The following is a 20747-nucleotide window of genomic DNA, read 5'->3' on the forward strand; positions in this document are numbered from 1 at the left end:
TCCTCTGGAAATTCTGGTTGTGACGGGAAGCCTTCTCCAATTGAGCTGATGTCCTCTGGAATCGTCTCCGTCGCCTTCCTAAGGGGCATTCCTTAGCCAAATGACCATAGACGTGGCATCTATGGCACCTGAAGGGCAAATATTCATAGTCCAGGATCTGTTCGAAGACGAAATCTTTGTACTGGAGATTGATCTTCTCTGCTAGTCCTCCGCTTGGATTTAGGCTGACAAGGATCCGCGCCATAGCCTTATTCTGGGTTTGCTTGAAGGACATGTCCGCTTCCAGGAATGTACCCAGCCTGTTCCCTATTGCCTTGAAAACTGATTCGACCCACAGGAAGGAAGGCAACCCTGGTGCCCTCACCCAAACCGGAAAGACATCTGTTTTCTCATGAACAACGTCAAACAACGGACTCCATTTTTTTAAAAGAACAGGGATGTTCCCGAAGGCCCAATTCTTTTCGACCACCCAATCGGCCGCCTCTTTATGCTCAAAACGCACCATGAACCAACCCTTTGCTAGGGTCGAAACCTCGAATCCTCTAATGAGGTCAGACTGCCAATTTTGTTCCCCCCATGATTTGATGAAGTTGGAAGTGAATTTTTTCCCCCTCGCCCTGCCGACCAAGGTGCATTCAGCCACCTCCAGGGCCTCTTCAATCTGCACGTCCATTCCCAAAACCAAATTCCCTTCCAAATCCTGCGAGTTGATTGGTCTCTGCTTTTTCCTTTTCTCCCCTTTTTTCCTTGTCCCGACGTCCTCCTCCCTTGTTTCCTTGTTTGTCTCGTTCCTTTCTTGCTGTTCCAGGCCGGGATTCAAAGGGGAAAGCCTTTGCTCGAAAGGGGCTAGAAACGAATTGCTTATAGAGTAATTGAAAGGCTCTGCTAGGGATTGATTTAGTACCTGAGTCCCCAATGCTGATCCTGAAGGGTTCTTTCGTGGGTCTGGAAGTCCTTCAGACTCGGCTTCCCTCCGTCCTTCAATCCTTTTGGGGCTGCCCTGACCTTTGGCTATGGATGCTCTAGTAACGGCCGAAACCCTTCCGAAACCCCCTTCAGTCCTTTGCCCCGTGCTTGGACCAAAATTAACGATATCCTCTAAACCTCCAGAGAGAACCGGACCAATGGAAGGTGTTAGGGTCCCACCCTAACCCCCTTATTTATGTAATGGGATCACGTCATAGTCAAGAGTCAATAAAGCCCATATTAATAATTGTAAGTGGTTAATCCACAATTAATGACGGAACCACAGTTAGTTGCAAATGGGCCGTAGTATTAGATAGATGGTATTAATAAAACCCACGGTATTGGCTCGTGGTATTGCATGTATGAGTCATATATAAAGGATAGAGACTCCCTGCGAGGAGCATCGTGTCTTATTTTGTAGTCGAGCTCTGCTCTATTGGAGGTTGCCCCCTCGAAGAGGCAAGTGAACATTACTCTTTGAATAATAAAATCATTGCTATTCTGTGTTCTGGGTATCTTTTCTTCGCATATTCTGTATTTGGGTATCATTTTGCAGGTTAAGAGCATAACAAGTGGTATCAGAGAACTTTCCAGGGCCGGTGGGAATTTTTTTTTTGGCTAGAGACGTGTTCCAGCGTCTTTAAACCACGGGATCTGTCGTTGAGCGCATAAACCTGCGGATTTGGGGAGGCATGCACGCAGGAAATACAAGAGGTGGTCACGTCTGTTGGACTCCCTTGTAACCCCTGTGGGTACCCCTTCGAGTAGTAGCGCATTAGACAGAACCGCACACGGATTGTCTTCCACGTACCCTCTGGGTATATCGGAAGCCCCCTAGGCTCCCTTGAAACCTCGCCATAGATAAACTGCTGGCCGTCTTGCGGCTACAATACACCAAGAACAACACTCAGGGAGATTACTCGCCCGTACGATAGGGTAGTCGGGTTGTACGGCTAAGGGTACAGTCGATCCTCCTTAGTTAGAGCCCTGAAACATTGGGCCGAGTACTACTGCCAGACCCTTATGTATATTGCGATCTATAGCACCTGACACTCCTCAAGACCTTAGTTCCCTTTTCTATCGGGGGATCACACAGCATCTCTTCCAGATCTGCCTGTGCAAAGGCGTGCAGCAGCAGCAGACATCAGTCCCGCAGTCTCGAGTTCGCAGATCAGCCATTCCGATCTATTAGATCCATCAGATCCGCAGAAGCAGTATGTTCCACCATTAGATCCGCCATTCAGATCTCTCAGATCCCCCAGATCGGAGTTGTTGTGAAGGGTTCCTATACCGGGGTATAATTTTCGCAGAACTTTTGGCCGCATTGACATTTTGAGGATTTGGCGGCTGCATTGACATTTTGAGGATTTGGCCACTGCAGTATTGATAAGGAAGGAGTAAAACTCCGTTCGGAGTTTTCAGAAAAAAAAAAAAAAAAAAAAAAAAAAAAAAAAAGAAGAAGAAGAAGAAGAGGTCTGGGATCTTTCAGGGTGCTTATTGGTGATCTAGCCCATCAGAATCAGGACGATGAGCTGAGCACGGTGGTACCATTCACTTCTTAGTGAAAATTTTTTAGGCGGTCCCAATTTTCAAAAAACCCGGTTGGTGTATGGTAGAAACTAGAGCTAAAGCGATGGCCAATGAAAGGATGGACAAATTTGAAGAATCAATGCACAACCTCCACCTTCAGCTTACCAAACTATGTAACATGGTTGAGAAAATAGTCCCGAAGGGCAAGGAGCAAGCCCACGAGGAGGAGTATAATGGCACTGAACACAATGAGGGTGAGTCTAGCCACTCTCCTCACGTCTAGCACACCCACCCACCACCTAGTCAGCGACCTCCCAAGTTGGATATGCATAAATTTGACGGCTCTCACTTGTCGGCATGGATAGCACAAATGGAGCAGTATTTCAAACTGAATCGCATCTTCGATGATGAGACTCAGCTTATGTTGGGGAGCATGTACTTGGACAATGAAAGGTGGCAATGGTGGGAATGGCATCAACGTTGCGCTGGACCTTTTAAGACTTGGACCAAATTCACCAAAGCTCTTCAAGACCGCTTTGACCAGGAATCATCTTTTTTGGGTCGTCTTACTAAGCTCCGACAGACTGGTACAGTGGATGAATATATTACAGCTTTTGAAGCCTTAGCCTTCCGCACTTGGGGTCTCTCAGATGTGTTCTACACGGAATGTTTTATCAGCAGTCTTACAGAAGCTATCAAAGCCCAAGTCCTACTGCACCACCCTCCCACATGGACGGAGGCTTGCAAGGTCGCTCGTAACGTGGAATGTGCATTAGTAGCCCAATACAATCGCCCAAATTTATCCGCTAAAGGTCGCCCCCCACAGGCTCACAACACGACTCAAACACTTAAGGTCCAAAAGGTGTCACCTGCGGAAATGGCCGAAAGAAGAAAGCAAGGCCTATGTTACTACTGTGATGAAAAATACTCCCCAGGTCATAAATGCAAGGAGCCCAAATTTTTTCAAATTGATGCCACTGACTACAGCTCAACAGAGGAAGATACACCACTGGAGGAACATGAGCCGCTAGAAGAAGACAACCAAAAGGACAATGTCTCTGATGAACCAGTTATTTCGTTGCATGCTTTGGCAGGGATTTCTTCCCCTCAAACTCTCAAAATCAGAGGTTTTATTAAACATCGCCCAGTAGTAGTCTTGATTGATAGTGGAAGTACACATAATTTCATCCATCAAAAAGTCGCAGAAGCAGTGCATTGTTTTGTACGAGCAGTTTCTAACTTCCAAGTTCAAATTGCGGATGGAGGCACAATGAAATGTGAAGGCCGCTGTGAAAATGTCAAACATCAAATGGGGGATTATCAGTTGAAAACTCACATGTTTGCCATACACATGGGGGGTTGCGACATTGTCCTCGGCGCTGAATGGCTCCGCACTCTTGGGCCAATCACAATGGATTTCCAGGAGTTATATATGAGTTTTAAGCAGAACAACTACACACATACCCTTCGTGGACTCCAGGCGGGAGCCTCCTCTATCATCAGCTCGCATAGGACGGAAAAATTGTTAAAAAAGGGCAATCATGGAGTTGTAGCTCAATTTAATGCCATCCAGGCAGTCGAAACCAAGCCTCTGCCAATTCATCCTGAGATGCAACAGATTTTAAATAACCATCTGCCGGTCTTTGACAAGCCTCATGAGCTTCCACCCTCGCGAGGGGAACATGATCATAGCATCACCTTGGTTCCAGGGGCCGAACCCCCAAATGTGTGCCCATACAGATATCCGTTCACCCAAAAGAATGAAATAGAAAAAATCATCAAGGAACTTTTGGAAGTAGGTGTCATTCATCCCAGCATTAGTCCTTATTCATCCCCAGTGGTCATGGTGCTCAAGAAAGATGGGGAGTGGCGGATGTGTCCCGACTTCAGGGCCCTCAATAAGTTGATAGTCAAAGATAAATTTCCCATCCCGGTGGTTGATGATTTGCTGGATGAACTCAATGGGGCTCAATTCTTCACTAAGCTGGATCTTCGCTCAGGCTACCACCAAATTCGCATGAAGGAAGTCGACATCCCCAAGACTGCTTTCCAAACTCATGAAGGCCATTATGAATTCCTGGTCATGCCATTTGGTCTTTGTAATGCCCCCTCTACTTTTCAAAGCCTTATGAACCACATTCTCAAACCATATCTCAAGAAAACTGTCCTTGTCTTCTTCGATGACATCCTCATCTATAGTTGCACTTGGGCCGCACATCTTCAGCATGTAGATCTACTCTTGCAACTGCTCCGCAAGCATAAATTATTTGTCAAGATGTCCAAGTGTTCGTTTGGCATGGCAGAAGTAGAGTATTTGGGCCACATTATGGGGCGTGAAGGTGTCAAGGTGGACCCCAAAAAGATCCATGCAATGCAGGAATGGCCTCAACCTAAGACCTTGAAGAGCTTGAGAGGATTTTTGGGTCTCACAGGCTATTATCGTAAATTTGTCCGCAACTATGGTCGCATAGCGAAGCCCCTCACCCAACTCCTAAAGAAAAATTCATTCTTCTGGAATGAGGAAGCACAACGGCCTTTAAAGCTCTAAAAAATGCCATGTGTTCCACTCCAGTCTTAGCACTACCTGACTTCACCAAATCTTTTGTCATTGAATGTGATGCTCCGGGTACAGGTATTGGGGCGGTCTTAATGCAAGAAGGGCGACCGTTGGCCTTCACAAGCCAACAACTCAGTGGGAGGAATCTGGGCCAATCTACCTACGAGAAGGAAATGATGGCCATCTTACATGCAGTCGAGACCTGGTGACCTTACTTACTGGGGCGACGTTTCCAAATCTGCACAGATCATCACAGTCTTAAATATTTTTTGGAGCAACGCCTATCCTCCCCACAACAAAATAAATGGCTAGCCAAAATGCTGGGATATGATTATGAGATCATTTACAAGAAAGGGAAAGACAATAGTGTAGCATATGCATTATCTCGCCAATTTGAGGAGGAAAGTACTATGCTAGCAATTTCCCTCCCCATTCAAGAATGGATTGAAGAGGCTCACAGGGAATGGTTTTCACACCCGGGCTCTCCCAACTCATTTTTCAATTGCAAGTAGATCCAAATTCCACCAAGGGCTACTCGTGGCAGGATGATATTCTTTGCTACAAGGACAAAGTCGTAATATCACCAACATCCACCCTCAAAAGTCGCATTTTGGCAGAATTGCACTCATCTCCCATTGCAGGTCATTCGGGCTTTCAGAAGACGTATGCTCGCACCAGCATGAAAAAGGACATCCTTACTTTCGTAGCAGAATGCGATGTCTATCAACGCCACAAAGGGGAAACCGTCAACACACCAGGCACATTACAACCATTGCCCATTCCGACATGAATTTGGACGGAGGTTTCTATGGATTTCATTACAGGTCTTCCAAAGTCAGGGAACAAGTCAGTCATCATGGTGGTTGTGGACCAACTGTCGAAGTATGCTCATTTCTGCGCCCTACCCCACCCATTTACACCAACTTTGGTTGCTCAATTTTTCATGGATCAGATCTTCAAATTGCATGGCATGCCCACTTCTATTGTGTCCGACCGCGACCCGATCTTCACCAGTAATTTTTGGCAGGAACTCTTCAGAATACAAGGCACTCAACTAAAACTCAGTACTTCCTATCACCCGCAAACAGATGGTCAAACCGAAGCCGTCAACAAATGTCTAGAAACCTACCTTAGGTGTTTCACTTCAAAAAAGCAACACCTTTGGGTACAGTGGCTACCTCTGGCTGAATGGTGGTATAACACCAACTATCATGCCACCACCCAAATGACTCCCTATGAAGCAGTATATGGTCAACTCCCGCCTTCACCTACTTCGTATCTCAAGGGATGCTCAAAAGTACAAGCAGTGGATCGACTCCTACAACACCGCGCAACCATGCTCGCCCATCTTCGAGAGAATCTTCATCAAGCTCAGAACCGCATGAAGCAACAGGTAGACCAACATCGCTCAGAGCGCCAATTTCAAGAAGGGGATTAGGTCTTTTTATGGCTCTAACCATATAAGCAAACATCACTCAAAGACAAGGGGTGTCAGAAACTCTCTCCCAAATTCTACGGACCATGTCAAGTACTTCAGCGCATTAGAGAAGTGGCCTACAAGTTGGCCTTGCCACCTACTGCAAAAATCCATCCAGTTTTCCATGTCTCATGCCTCAAGAAAGTGATTGGGAACAATTGCAGAATTCAGACCAGTCTACCTGAATTGGACGAAGAAGGGTCCATCTGGCTTCAACCCGAACAGGTCCTAGACACACGAGACAAGCAACTACGCGGCCGCATGATTAAGGAAGTCCTCGTCAAATGGAAAGACACCTCTCCGAAAGATGCAACTTGGGAACCAGCCACTATTCTTCAGCAGTTTCCGCAACTTCAGCCTTGAGGACAAGGCTAGTCTTAAGGGGGAGGGCATGTTAGGGTCCCACCCTAACCCCCTTATTTATGTAATGGGATCACGTCATAGTCAAGAGTCAATAAAGCCCATATTAATAATTGTAAGTGGTTAATCCGCAATTAATGACGGAACCACAGTTAGTTGCAAATGGGCCGTAGTATTAGATAGATGGTATTAATAAAACCCACAGTATTGGCCCGTGGTATTGCATGTATGAGTCATATATAAAGGATAGAGACTCCCTGCGAGGAGCATCGTGTCTTATTTTGTAGTCAAGCTCTACTCTATTGGAGGTTGCCCCCTCGAAGAGGCAAGTGAACATTACTCTCTGAATAATAAAATCATTGCTATTCTGTGTTCTGGGTATCTTTTCTTCGCATATTCTGTATTTGGGTATCATTTTGCAGGTTAAGAGTATAACAGAAGGGGGTTTCCCTTTGCTGCCTTGGAGGAATTGTCGAGGGCCTGCATGCAACTCATCTCCACCCGCCTTGCTTGACTGCTGCAGATCCTTGGATTCCTGGTGAAAATAGTCATTCCCCTCCAACTTCTTGATCGAGTGAAGAAAGGACTGGCTAATCCTTAGCGATTCCGGTGAAAGAGGGTCTGAACTTAAAATTTCTGGCGCTCCAAAGTATCGTTCAATGTTCTGGGCTGTTGGGTCTTTCCCCCAGACCGATAGGATATCCTCCATTGCCGGGTCTAGGTCCACGAGTTCGCTAGGGTTAACCATGGTTACTGTGAGGGTTCACAAGATTACTCGCCGTTCGTTTTCGTTGCCAGCACAATGATCCTGTCTCCTATCCTCAGTAAAACCCTTGTTACTGTGTTCAACGCGATGACTCCCAGCTGTCAACCCTGCGCTGATCCCAACCTCCAGCTGCCCTTCCTCCTGTCGCTATCCACCGGGGTGCTGATCCTCGCTTCAACGCAAACCGGTATCCTTTACTGTTGGCCCTAAGCCCTTGGCCTGGCTGGCCCTGGTTCCGTCATATGCATCTGCGCCCAAACCCTCGCCGGCTCCTCCATCGCTCCTCCTTCATTCGAGAATTTTTTTGTATCCTAATGATATTTTATTCTTAAAGTAAAGGTATTTTAAGAACCTCAAAACATCGATCCATAACATGATTATCAAAACTAAAAAGCTTATTGTTAGCATCCAAATTTGGTTTAATGATATTTCATAAATTTATAGGTGTTTTCCTTCTTGCATGTAGAATCTAACTCTTCATCCAACACAATATCATTATTCCTTCCTTAGCAAAGGAATAATCTTTTTTTCTTTATATTAATTAATTTAAATTTTTAATTCAGAATATTAAACATTAAATTTCAACCACAAACTCTTAAAATAAATTTAAAAGTTATATAATTTCGAGTTTCCTAAATAATCATTACCAAAATTTCAATGTATAAATTGTAGTTAACTATCCAAAACCTCATGAATTATGTAACTTTTTTTATAAGTTGAGAAAACCTACCTATCATAACTTAGTTGTCAAATCAACAGTGCTCACAACCATCACTAGTTGCTATCTGCAATTGCAAATTGACTCATTACTCTTATTCAAGGTTAACTAGGCCACCAAGTTGACTCATTAGTGTTATTCAAGGTTAACTAGGCCACTTGTAATTACCAACTGGTAGTTTGTAACAGGACAAACTTTTACTCCTGCTGTCTTTGGGTCTTGGGTCATTAACCTGTTTCCTTACATTTGAAGAAAATGAACTCTTAACCAACCAAAAACAATGAACTATGAATTACAATCTTAACCATTTGATATTTCAATAATTTTTTTAAAATAAAAAAATTAAATCCCAGCTTAAACTCTTCTCTTATAATTTAAATTGTGTTTTTACATTTTTATTTTTATTTTTATTTTTTATTTTTAACTTATATGTTTTCATACCTTTCAAAAACCTATGTGATTACTGGTTCATGAACCATATTAGATAGTTCCAAAAGCGTTGGCAAAAATTTTCTCATATGATTTAAAATTTTGTTGTAATTTGCTAACGGTGGTTGACTTTCAAACATTGTCTAACATGATGTTCGATAGTGATAATCTCTAGTTCCCTAACTTATTTTGTGTGTATATGAATACGGATCGGACAATCCAAACTTTAGTTTAAACATCTCATCTCATCTCATCATTTCGTCAGTTGACATGTTACTTTTTCAGAACAGGCACGTGCCGGTAACCCTCCCTGTTCGCGCATGTCCGAGCCGGATCGAATTCTTTTCAACATAAACACTACCGAGTCTTACTATCTCCCTGGAATGCAAAAAATAGTCTTCCTCACTTCCGTGACGCTACTCACATGAGATGAGGAAGGGCTGCTTGATTTTGGGTCCAAGAGGCTACAGATCAAACCGAACAGCAGTTTTGTAAATTTCGGAGCAGAGCAGATGATCTCCACATTGGCAAATAAGGTCGTGGTTGATGATTTCAGGGATCACTGTTGCAGCTTTCAAAGCCGAGGATGTGAGCTTTACTTCTCCCTCTGATGGCGTAAATCTGATTCTATGCAATTAATATTCCATCCATCCGGAGGAGAAGAAATCATGGGTGGACTCAAAGCCAATTGCAGAGTTAGCGCAGTTGTAATATTTGCAGTTTGCGTGGGGGTAGCTGGACTTCTGGGACTTCTCACACCCATTCCGAACGGGTGCAATATGACGTATATGTATCCCACCTACATTCCCATCCCTCTTCGTCCTTCCAACAGCAACATTTCCTCGGCGGAGGGGAAATATGATCTGTATCTGTACCACGAGGGCTGGAAGAAAATTGATTTCGATTTGCATCTCCTCAAGCTCTCGGGCGTTCCCGTGCTCTTCATCCCTGGAAATGGTGGTAGCTACAAACAGGCACGTCTTTTCCTTCTTTATTTTCAAAATCTCCACAAACCTCCCCTCGTCTCCAAGACAGAACTAGAAAAACGGACAGCACAAAAACACATCTAAGATGAATAATACATTAGAAGGATTGATTAAAATCTCAAGCATCTTCGTAAAATTTGATCTTCCAGCGAAAACAATCAAAACCATATTTATATTTGGTTGGGCTTGGCCAACTGTTTAGCCCTTGATTTGTTTGAATCATGTGTGACCCAAATTTCTAAAGTCCAAATTTACTGCCATGTCTGGAAGACCGAAGCATAAAAGTCTAGAATGAACATTTAGGGATCTTAGAGAATGTGGAGAACAATATAAAATCAGACCCTCGCTTCCCCCATGCCGTAGACGATTTAAGGTGAGACTTATCCACTGGTATAAATCTTGTTAAACATGTCGAATACAGGAAGAGGGGTTCGGCAGGTAAAGCACGAAAGTAACTGCATGGGAGTTCGGTTCAACATTCTAACAATTAAAAATTATGAATCTGGACTAGCCTTTTTGCCAGCCAGTGCTTATTATACAAATGCTACGGAAAATTTTGAGTAGCCAGTATCAAAGTAATCCTCAGATTGGGGAATGCATCATGCTCATCGCTTTTGACTGATTGATGTCAGTTTGTTTCTGTGGGAATTCACCCATGCCCCAGGATGTCAATATCAATATTTCCGTTGATGCCTTCCTCACAGGAATCCACATTGGCTTGTGGAGGTACCGGGACACTAATCATCGAGTAAATCGTAGCCTTTTCCTTCATGTACTTCATGATGTTTGAATTGGAAGACATCAATTAGTGAATGGCACATGTTGAGTGTTATACTAAACTCGCATTGTGTTTCCTCTGTTATTCCATTTGTGCTAGACTTGATAAATCCATTATGTTGTTTCTCAATGTGGAAAGTTTAATGTGCTTGGAAACTTATATAAGTGCCCACAAGATTTATCGCCACCAGAGAAGAACAATATATTCTTTAACTTCAATATATTGACAAAAATGTTGTTTTAGTTTGGTTTACGTATGCCATTTTGAAGAAACAAGGACGTACATTGAATCGTTCAAAGTGCATTTACCTAGTTATTTGCAGAATTATTGTTCTATTGTGAGAGTGTGGAAAGTCAATCCTAGAAATCCATGGTTAAGTCGAAGAGAACTTGGATGAACTGTCTAAATTGAATCAGTGCTTTCAAGTTTCAAGATGGGGTATGCATATTAATAGCATTGAGGTGGCTGTTACTAGTATGATTTTGTCAATCTTTTCTTTTATTGACCTACAAAATAGAGTCGAGCAAGGAAAAACTCGGAAATTTCGTTTTAAATGTTGTGTTTGGAAGGAATCATATTTCCAGTTAGCATCGAGGTTTCTTTTTCCTTCCTTATTTAGTTGCATTAGATATGGAACATGGTCATGCCTAAGTAGATGGCTTGATATCCTTTTTGGTTTTGGGCCAGTCCATGTCACCCTAGTTGAAGTTTATAACAAAGATATGGGTTTTTAAATTGTGTTTTTAAGTCTTTTGGTAGAGCTATAGCATATAGCTTCATCACATTCCTCTTAATGACGCGCTCTTTGAAATTTATTGTACTAAGAATAATCAATTGTCTCCATAGCTCTTTTGATCACAAATACTCATTTTATCAATATTCTCTTGCATTCATTTGATGCCTTTTTATTTTTAATTGAAAGTGGGTTTGTATTTTCATAAAAACAATATGTTACATGTGTATTCTAACAATCAGGTCTGCAGTTGGCAAGCCTTAGGCCTTTTTGCCAATCAAACACTTCACACTTAAGTCCACTTGCTTGGATATACTAGGGAACAAAGATAAGATAATTTTTATTAATGTCCAACAAATGACCACAAAGGAGGTCAATGGGACTGAAGAATACAACCAATACGAATACAACGTGGGAGTGCAAGTGTAGCTCCCAGAGAATGTCGAAAATACTATAAAGAAAGAAAGAAACCTACAATAGCACATCCTCAAGATAGAACACATGTATATATAACCATGACAAAGGTACGTTGATACAAAATACAAACATTAAGTGAGTATGTCCAAGGATGGAAAATTAGATAGGTCAAGAACCTATCAAGAGAGTGAGAGAGATCAAATGATGAAGATAATGATGTGAAGGTCTCTAGGATTTGATGACTGAAGGTGAGGGGGCTGAACTAGGTACTAGTACTCTGTTGAAGTCCACTGGAACCATTGGGGGGTCCAATTGTATGATCTTAGGGGGTTTAATCCTTCCTATCATCCAAGGTTGAAAGAAAGAAACTCTGGATATTTGGGAGGAACTTTGATGCGTGGAAGGTGCCCTGCTTAGGGTCTGCCTAGAGCTGATCCTTTTACCGCTTTGAGGATGTATGGAATGATGTACGACTCAACATTCCCAAACTAGTTTCACTGATATTGAATGATCTCCAAGATGGGGAGGCTAAGGAACCCACTACTTGGTGTACTCTATTACTATGCGCGTTGCTCTGATTTTATGGAAAGTATGAGGTGATCGCCCTAGTCATCTCAGGACGAGGCCCGTCAGGCTGGAAATGAGATTTGTGGTTGAAGATCACCTCAGTGAAAAGGGCTAGGTGTCTTTGGTCCTAGCATCGAAAGAAAGGAGGGACCCTCTGGAGTCCCTATATAGGCAGTGATAGCATCTAGTGATTTCATGGTACAAGGGGCACCAAAAAATGAGGTGCATCTCTATCTTTGGATCCTATAGGTGGCACATCTGACAGATCCTATTATATTGTGGCATATCATGGTTTGTCTCTATTTGGAGTTGATGAGAACTGACCCATAATTGTTCCAAAGGATATTGAGCGATTGCATCCAATGCCGTCGCGTATAATGGGGGCAGACAATGATGCCATCACACAGCTCAAAAAAGTGCTTGAGGGTGGAGGTAAGGACCAAGTGACTTGAATGTACAATTTGTAAATGTCCTACAAAGAAGCTCAAAAAAGGCAATATATGGATCAGGTTTGTCAAAGATATGAGCCAATGACCTGAGGCAATTTGAAGCACATCACATCATGGATCAACACATGTGTTTGGTGGGTACCTCATACACAAATAATCATGAATAACATATACACTTTGGTGGTTACAATTGTGGTGAGAACTGCACTTTATAGGTGCTAGGGCTAGAATCTAGATTACCTAATCCTAACAATAACAATCATTTTGGACTTATTACTATCTGGATTAGCAGTCTTGTAAAGGTTCGGCAATATGCTAGGGCAGCACCACATAGGACAAGTGTCCACTGTCCTCTAGGCATGAGTCCTCACTGATTAGGCCATCTCCTAAAAAACCACGGGAGACTTCCTTACACAAGACAAATCCTCCACCACAAAATCAAGAAGGCTAGTGCCTATGGAATCTTCTTTGGGTGATTGGGTCTATGAATTAAATTGAACAATTGCCAATCTGAAAATGATTTTCTACTGCAGAAAAGCACAGACCAGCAACCAAAACACTCAATAAATTAAAGAATAAACCTTTGGAAAAGAACCAAATTGATTGTTAACCACCCTTACCAATCTTAGGATGAATGGCCTTGATGTTACCTTTGGTATGAGGCTGAAAAAGACAACTTAGCTTGCTGATTACACCTGCAAACCTGCAATTGCGTAGAAAAACGCATAAACCAGCAAGTTACAACCTGCAACTCACTTTGGGGCCTCCCCCAAGACTTAAAATGTGCAAGAAACTCATGGCTATGGGTTTGAAGTGTTAATATTGTGAAATATGAATCCAATGAGCCCACTAACACTTCAAAAGATTGAGCATGTAAAGAGATTCAAATCTGAAATTTACTACTCAGTTTTAGGGGTTAAATCCCCACAAGGGTCAAATTCCTGATTTTTATTTATGCATATTTTTTATCCTTGCAAGCTTGGGATTGATTATTCACTTAAAATAATGATTGCTAGACTTCCGGAAGTGAAGAAAATGAAGAGGATTGAAGAGATATACCTTTAAATGCAAATCCCCTTGAAAGGACTTCATTTACCATGTGAAATGTTGGCTGTAATTTGTTGTTATAGACCTGCAAAACCATTGGATAACAATGGGAAATTAGCTCTCCTTGCACACGCTATATCTTTTTGGGGCCAATTAGATAAAATCTTTGAAACAAAACCTAAGTGCCAAAACTAGCTAAATGATGAAAACTTAAGCTAAAGCTAGTAAAATACTTTTTGTTTTTCTGTTTTCTGATTTTTATTTTCAAATAATAATATACAAGTAATTGTAAAAGATCTTGAATTTTGAAATTTGATGAGGTGAAGATTAGACTTACCTTGTGCCCCTCTAATTACCTTTTTCGGTGCCGGATTGTGATCACAACCCTCCCTAAATTAGCCCCTAATTATTTGGACTAGTGAATTTGGAGTGCTTGTCTAAGACTTTCATTGGTACCCAAATTCAACTAGGTTCGATTCCCTTTGGAATACCTCTGGCCAATGGATCAACTATAGAGCTAGGAGAGATATAATCTTTTAAGGAGGAATCCTTGATAAGGGTTTGTCCAAAACTCAGATTTTGATAACCATAGTCCAATAAGAAGAAGGTGAGGCGTAATGTCCTAACCTTTATTGTCCATGTGCTTATGTAGTCCCTCAATGGATCAATCCAATAACTTTGTGTAATTTAGACAAAAACCTGAAAAATATCTTATGAAAGCACAATATCTTTACAAGAGCCAAGAAAAGAGAATAGAAAAACCAATCCACAAATTGTATGCAAGGTGTTGCATCAAAGAAGTTCTTATTATTGCATTAATGATCTCACATTTTCACATCATGCTTTGCTAAGGAAGGAGAGCTCTATATTCATAGATGAGCTTTCAATATCTGTCCTCCTTTTGCTTCCAAACTGGCTAATTTGTGATCCATAATTTTTTTTTTTTTTTTGCTAAATAAGATTAATCTATTATGTACAAAAAGAGCATTGTTACAACTTTGCCGAGCAGAAATCCTTCAGGCCTTTGAGAAAGGCTGATTGTTCATGACAGTTTCTAAAATGGAGAGCATGAAACTTATATCCCACGCAGGGGAGAACAGTATGGTGCAGGTAGCCGGAAACAGAGTATTGCACGACACAGTCATTATCGCCACACATTAGACACACAACAGACCAGACACAGGCATTATCGCCACACATTAGACAAACAACAGACCAGACAATAGACATTATGATAGGTACAGAAAAACTTGACCAAAGATTTGCAGACCGAACCATTGGTACGCTATTCCGTCGTTGCAGTGAGCCTTCAAAAAAGTGGAGGACTGGAACTTGGATTACTCGGGCGGCTTTTCCTCTACAATTCTACACCAGCCCTCTTCTGGTTCCTGCAAAGCCAGCTGAGCATATGCCTCTGGCATGAAATTGATGGAATTAGCTGGCTGGAGCTGCCCCTGATTAGTTTCGGAAGTAGGCTGAGTAAAACTGAGATTGTGGACTTCCTCAGATTGGGGGATAGGAGCACTGGACTCGCCCTCGTTCTGAGCTTCCTCTGTGAAAAGAACAGACACATGGGCCGTAATACGAGGGTGCAGGAGTGAGCAGTTGAAAGAAAAAGTTGCTGAGCCAAAAGCCGAGGAATTGTCTGATTCCTGAGTGTTCGAATCCAGGAATTGGCTTGGGATAAGCAGGCGTGTTGATCCCCTTAGATGCGCTGGAGACTGAATGGACTCCGTCTCAGCAGGAGGCCTCGCCGGATTGCCGCGACCAGAGCCTCTGCGGCTCAATAAACGTTGTCGAGGTCTCGTCATCTTGTGGCAATGAACATTAACTGCGATAACAATGTCACCAGCGGCTGATGGAGCTTTACCCTTTATGCTTCCACACGAAATGATGTTGGCCTCAGACGCAGAAAGACACCCCTCTTCGGCCACAGAGCAACCCCAGAGCCAGTCTTTCTCCCATCTCCCGGATATACCAAACAGAATTTGTCTCTGGTTCAGCGAGTCGGCATTGTGGATATTTATTAACTGAAATCCGAACCCTCGAGACTCCCCCTCCATTACTCTGTCCAACCAAGTCATATCAGACCAGAATCCTTTCAAGCGAGTGGAGACGGGCTGCTCTTTAATGCTCACCGCGCAACGTCCTGCCTCATTTACCTTCGCGCAGACGTTCATCTGCCTGTCCTTATTACACCACCTGCGTTCCTGTCCGGCGCGCATGCTGGCCATGTGCCAGTCATGCAGGTCCCTGGACAGTCCCATCATTGTTAGCGTCCCTGGCACCCGCATCCGGGGTTGTGATCCATAAATTACTTGAAGACTAATCAACAATTAAATTTGTCTTCTACATTGCTCAAAACCCTCTAAAGAGGTGAGATATCGGAACAAATGGGGGCAAAAATACAACTAACGAGGCTTGATTTTGCCTAAACCACAACATTCTCTTAGATCTTTGCTTGATTTGACTCGAGGTAAAATTAGGTGTGCTTGGAATCATCAAGGACCTTCTCAAATGGCTCAATGCTCTTCTAAATTAACCTTGACGTCCTCCCAATGGCTAGTAGAGGTCCAATGATTAACTTGCTTGTAAACTTTTCACAACTTGCTCCACAAGGCTCCAATGTCTCTCTTTAGAAGTTTGACTTGGCCCCTTTGCTTGAAATAAGATGCTTTCTACCCTTTTTTCGGGTAACTTGTTGTTTACTTTGAAGAAATTGACTTTGCTTGACTTTCCAAACTTATCGTGGTCGAAAAGTTATTTTGACTTGGCTTGGAAGGCTCTCCTAGTCTCCACATGTGTGGCTGACCCCCCAGAAAAATAACCACAAGCATAAAACTCCACTGCCCTTGTTGATATGAAGATTTCAGAACATGGGTTCTTGTAAAAAAATTGTAGATGACTTTTGACTGCTCACTTGTCCTATTTGACCAAGATTTGACCTGCAAAAGCCTCTTAGAAGCCCACATGTGCCACAAAAGGAGGATGCCCCCCTTTGAACGAATATAACTTCCTTTTGGATAATTATTTCTAAAAAATTCCTTTTATCTTGGGAAGGAGATATATTGCTAATCAATTTTAGCCTTTGTTGAACAAGGACCTTCGAACCTATGCGTTAGGATTCGCAAACTGCCTTGGGAACTACAAATTGTTGGAAAATGTGAGACTGCCATGATGAAGAACTGTGACAAGATGAAGACACCAAGGCCAAGTTTGGAGGAAAGCCATGGTGAAGGATGATGCATGTGACATTGTGCTAAGACTAGAAGGGATGCCAACAAATGGCTCTTTGAGAAGTACCTTCCTTGCTAAGAGGGGGTGTTGATGATAGTAGCATCAGACAGGTACTTCCACATAGGTCTAAGTGTCTATACATGTGGAAGTTGTCCAAAAGGACCCCTAACCTTAGCAATTACTTTAATCAAAGGAATTATTAAAGTAATTGACCTTTATAAGAAAAAGTGAGTTAATCTAATGAAATGCAAAGGTTATATGCCTTAATTGAATTAGATGAATCTCAATTGAAGTTGAGATCTAATCTCAATCGTTAATCACTCTGGAGATTAGGGTTTGGTCAATAATTCAAACTTATAAAAGAGAGGCTAGGCTAAGGGAGAAGACACATCAAGTGAGCACAAAGTAGTGAGATAATGAGGATCTTAGTGATTGGGTGGAGAAGGACATTAATTCAAGTGTGAAGATTCCAGAGGAAGAGAACAAGAGGTAGCAAGAAAGAAGGATTTTAGAGCTAGCAAGATGGAAGGCCAGGTTTTGAGTGTTTTTATTAGTTAGAAAAATTGTAGGTTTTGCTTTTGTAATTTTCCTTAGTGGGCATTTAATATCCTATGAAGGGAAGCCCTTGTATGATGTCATTTAATAGACAATAGATTTGAAGGGCTTAATTTTCTATGTGCATGGTGTATGAGATGGGTGTTTTTTTTCTTCCACTGTTCATCATTTATCTACCCGTTAAAATCTTAGGAATGCTTTTATTCACTAGATCGATAGTTAATTAATTTACAACGAGGTATTTGTTAGAAAATAAATTGCCCATCGCTGGGGTTAGCAATTTTGTAGGTCCAAATGTTCTAGCTTGAGTTTATAGGTTTAGGTTGATCCAAGGTAAAGGCATTATAAATTGGTGATTGGCAATATTGACGCAATTATGTGACAAGGAACCCACACCATCTCATTACTTCAACCCAATACCATGCCCATACTCTTTAACCATTGCGAAGCTTGGCAGATGGTTTTGGGAAACTAGACTTTGGCCCTCTCATATACCTAAAGGCTTACATGTGTCCAGCCAGTGAACCATTGTGAAGACTTGAGGAGGATTAAATATTATACACATTAAGCCTTAACGAAAGTGATAGCCCCCTATGACTCATGAATGTGTGGATGGTTGATGGCATTGATTCAAGTGTTAAATCACAATGTAAAATCAAATCTCAATCAGAGGTTTAACATAGGTGGATTGGATGATGGAGATTAATGAACGATCGACTATGTGAAGCAATTGTGGAGGTTGAACATGCATAACGTTAATGAGTACGTAGTCCTTCACAGTTTAAAACCACCATTACACATGGCATAAGCATATGCATAGTGGAGGATGAAAAGTAGTTTTTAAAATCACTATCCTTGCCTCTGCAAATTGCTTTTCATCCAAAGGTGGTTTTTGTAGATATTAATGATATTTATCTTGTTGATATTTAGGATCTTCTAGACTGATAATTACTTCCAATGGTATCTTAATTAATTCTTCTTGTATCACATTCATCATTAAGCAAGTATACATATAAAATATCGCCAGGAAAACAATAATGGCAGTAGGATCATGAAGAGACAACCAAACACAAGAGACACAAATTTTTACACTGGGAAAACCCAACCTTGGGAAAAACCCAACAACCTTTTCTTAGAGAAATTGCCCAATCCAACAAGAGATATAATTTGATCTTCTAGTAAAAAACAAAGTCAAACTGACCATAAGTAAACCCAAGTCAAGCCTGGTCAAACAAAGAAAATTCTCTTGCTAAGATAACCTCCAAAATTTGGTCAACTTGACCTCAGAATTTAGTCAACGTGCCACAAAGAATTTTTGCCTGCCTTAGAAAACTTTGATCTTCCTTTGAAGAAACTTTAGTTTGCCTCAGATGACTTCGGTTTGCCTTAGAAGAAACTCGGTCTGCTGCCTCAAGGGACTCCCATGTGTGAACAAAAGATAAGTGATCCAAATTGTTGTTCTCAATGGAGGAAGATGAATGTTGTATATATAGTAGATTAGAGTGCCCCAATGGGCACGTCCCTTGGGCTTGGCCAACTTAAGTAATTGGAGCAGATTTCACTTTTTGGAGGCAATTTAAATTCGGAAATTTAAATTCAAAATTCTTCTTTTATATTTCTTTTGTGGGTCGACTTGGAGTAGCTGGGAATATCGATTGCAACTACCCCAAAATTCAACACTCCCTCTTAGCTAGGGAGGTATTTTCTTTGACTTTTTCAAACGATCTCTTGCTGAAAATTTTCTCTATTCCAAGAAAAGGTTGAATGAGCTAGATATGTTGATGAATATATCCACCTCATGTTCTATACCAAAACCATGTGGAAAGCATCCCGCATTAACATCATGCAAAGGAATCTAGTCACCCACTAGACATATTCCCTTTGCAAAGGATCTAGTCACTCACAAGCCAATTACCCATTGGCTGGTCAGACACCCCTTGACATAAGACTAGTCCTTGTTTCACCAATCCACCAAGTCGCCACTTGGAATCATGCACTCCCCGACACATGGTGGAACCTTGGGCCCATTTTCCATTCCCACATGTTGTCACATGCTATTGAATGACAAATCACTCGCCCAATGCTATAGGCACTCACTCAACCCATGTTAATTTTAGGTATGTTCTATGCTTAGAGCAATTTATTTCAATTTTCACAGTTAGCTCAATATCTTTTCCAGATTAGCAATCACATCAGCGTTAAAGTAAACTGCAGATAGAACATAAACATAAATTGTAGAAGACAAGCCAAGACAAGAGGACACAAGATGTGGCGCTAGCCAGGGGCAAACCCCAATGTGGGGAAACCCTTGATCAATTCTTCTTATATGTTCTAAATTAGTTCAGCAGAGAGAGAGAGAGATAGTACATTTACAACATAAGTCAACACTTTGACTTATCTAGATAAGAGCATAGATCATCTCTAAGAAGATGATAGATGAGATCAGTTGAAGACATGCTGCTTCAACTGATTCTCCAAGGTGACTCCTTCACCTATTGTTGTGCTGCATTTCGTCATCATGCTGCACCTCACTGTGCTGCACCATGCTGCACTCATCATCACTATGCTGCATGTCATCATGCTTCATTAATCATGATTGTACCCATCACTGTACTGCATTATGTGCCATTGCTGCACCATGTTGCCATACTAACCTATGCGCTGGTTGCACCTTGCTTGTTTGTTGTCCCTTGCTTGCTTGTTGTCCTTAGCATGCTTGCTGTTGCATGCTTGCTGTCCCTTGCATGCTAGCTGTACCAATACATGCTAGCTGCACTAAGTATCATGCTACTGTCCCAATATTATTTTGTTGTCCCTTGCATCCTTGCTGTACTTGTTGCTAAGTACCATACAACTGTCCCAATGTTAGTTAGGTGTCCCTTGCATGCAGCTCTCCTTTGGAGACAGATGCTTCGACTGTTCTGGCAATTCCGGCTGTTCCCGACAGTTCCAACAATTCCGGTTGTCCTTGGTAGTTCCCGATAGTTCCGGCAGGTCTGACTGTTCCCGGCAGTTTCGGCTTCTGCCCTTTGCATCATCTTTCCCGGCTGTTCCGGCAGTTCCTGACAGTTTTGGTTGTTCCAGCTTCTGCCCTCTGCGTCAACTTTCCCGACAGTTTTGGTAGTTCCCGGCAATTTCGGCTATTCCCGGCAGTTTCGGGTTCTGCCCTTTGCGT

At 42.1% G+C, this 20747-nt stretch overlaps 1 protein-coding gene across 3 annotated transcripts in view; it reads left to right on the forward strand.

The window, feature by feature from the left end:
- Positions 1–9124: 9124 nt before the first annotated feature.
- LOC149205501 (phosphatidylinositol deacylase) overlaps positions 9125–20747 on the forward strand; it is a 301939-nt gene continuing 290316 nt past the window's right edge. The window contains exon 1 of one of the 3 annotated variants that reach the window (XM_089395083.1): positions 9125–9777. In XM_089395083.1, coding sequence (XP_089251209.1) covers positions 9433–9777 — 345 coding nt within the window. In that variant the 5' untranslated portion in view covers positions 9125–9432. The remainder of the gene's footprint in view (positions 9778–20747) is intronic. The other 2 variants (XM_089395085.1, XM_089395082.1) reach the window with 2 other exon arrangements.

The sequence above is a fragment of the Pinus tabuliformis genome, chromosome 1_2 (assembly GCF_031772625.1).
Source record: "Pinus tabuliformis cultivar Carrire ecotype Pingquan chromosome 1_2, CPIR1, whole genome shotgun sequence".
Taxonomy (NCBI): Eukaryota; Viridiplantae; Streptophyta; class Pinopsida; order Pinales; family Pinaceae; genus Pinus; species Pinus tabuliformis.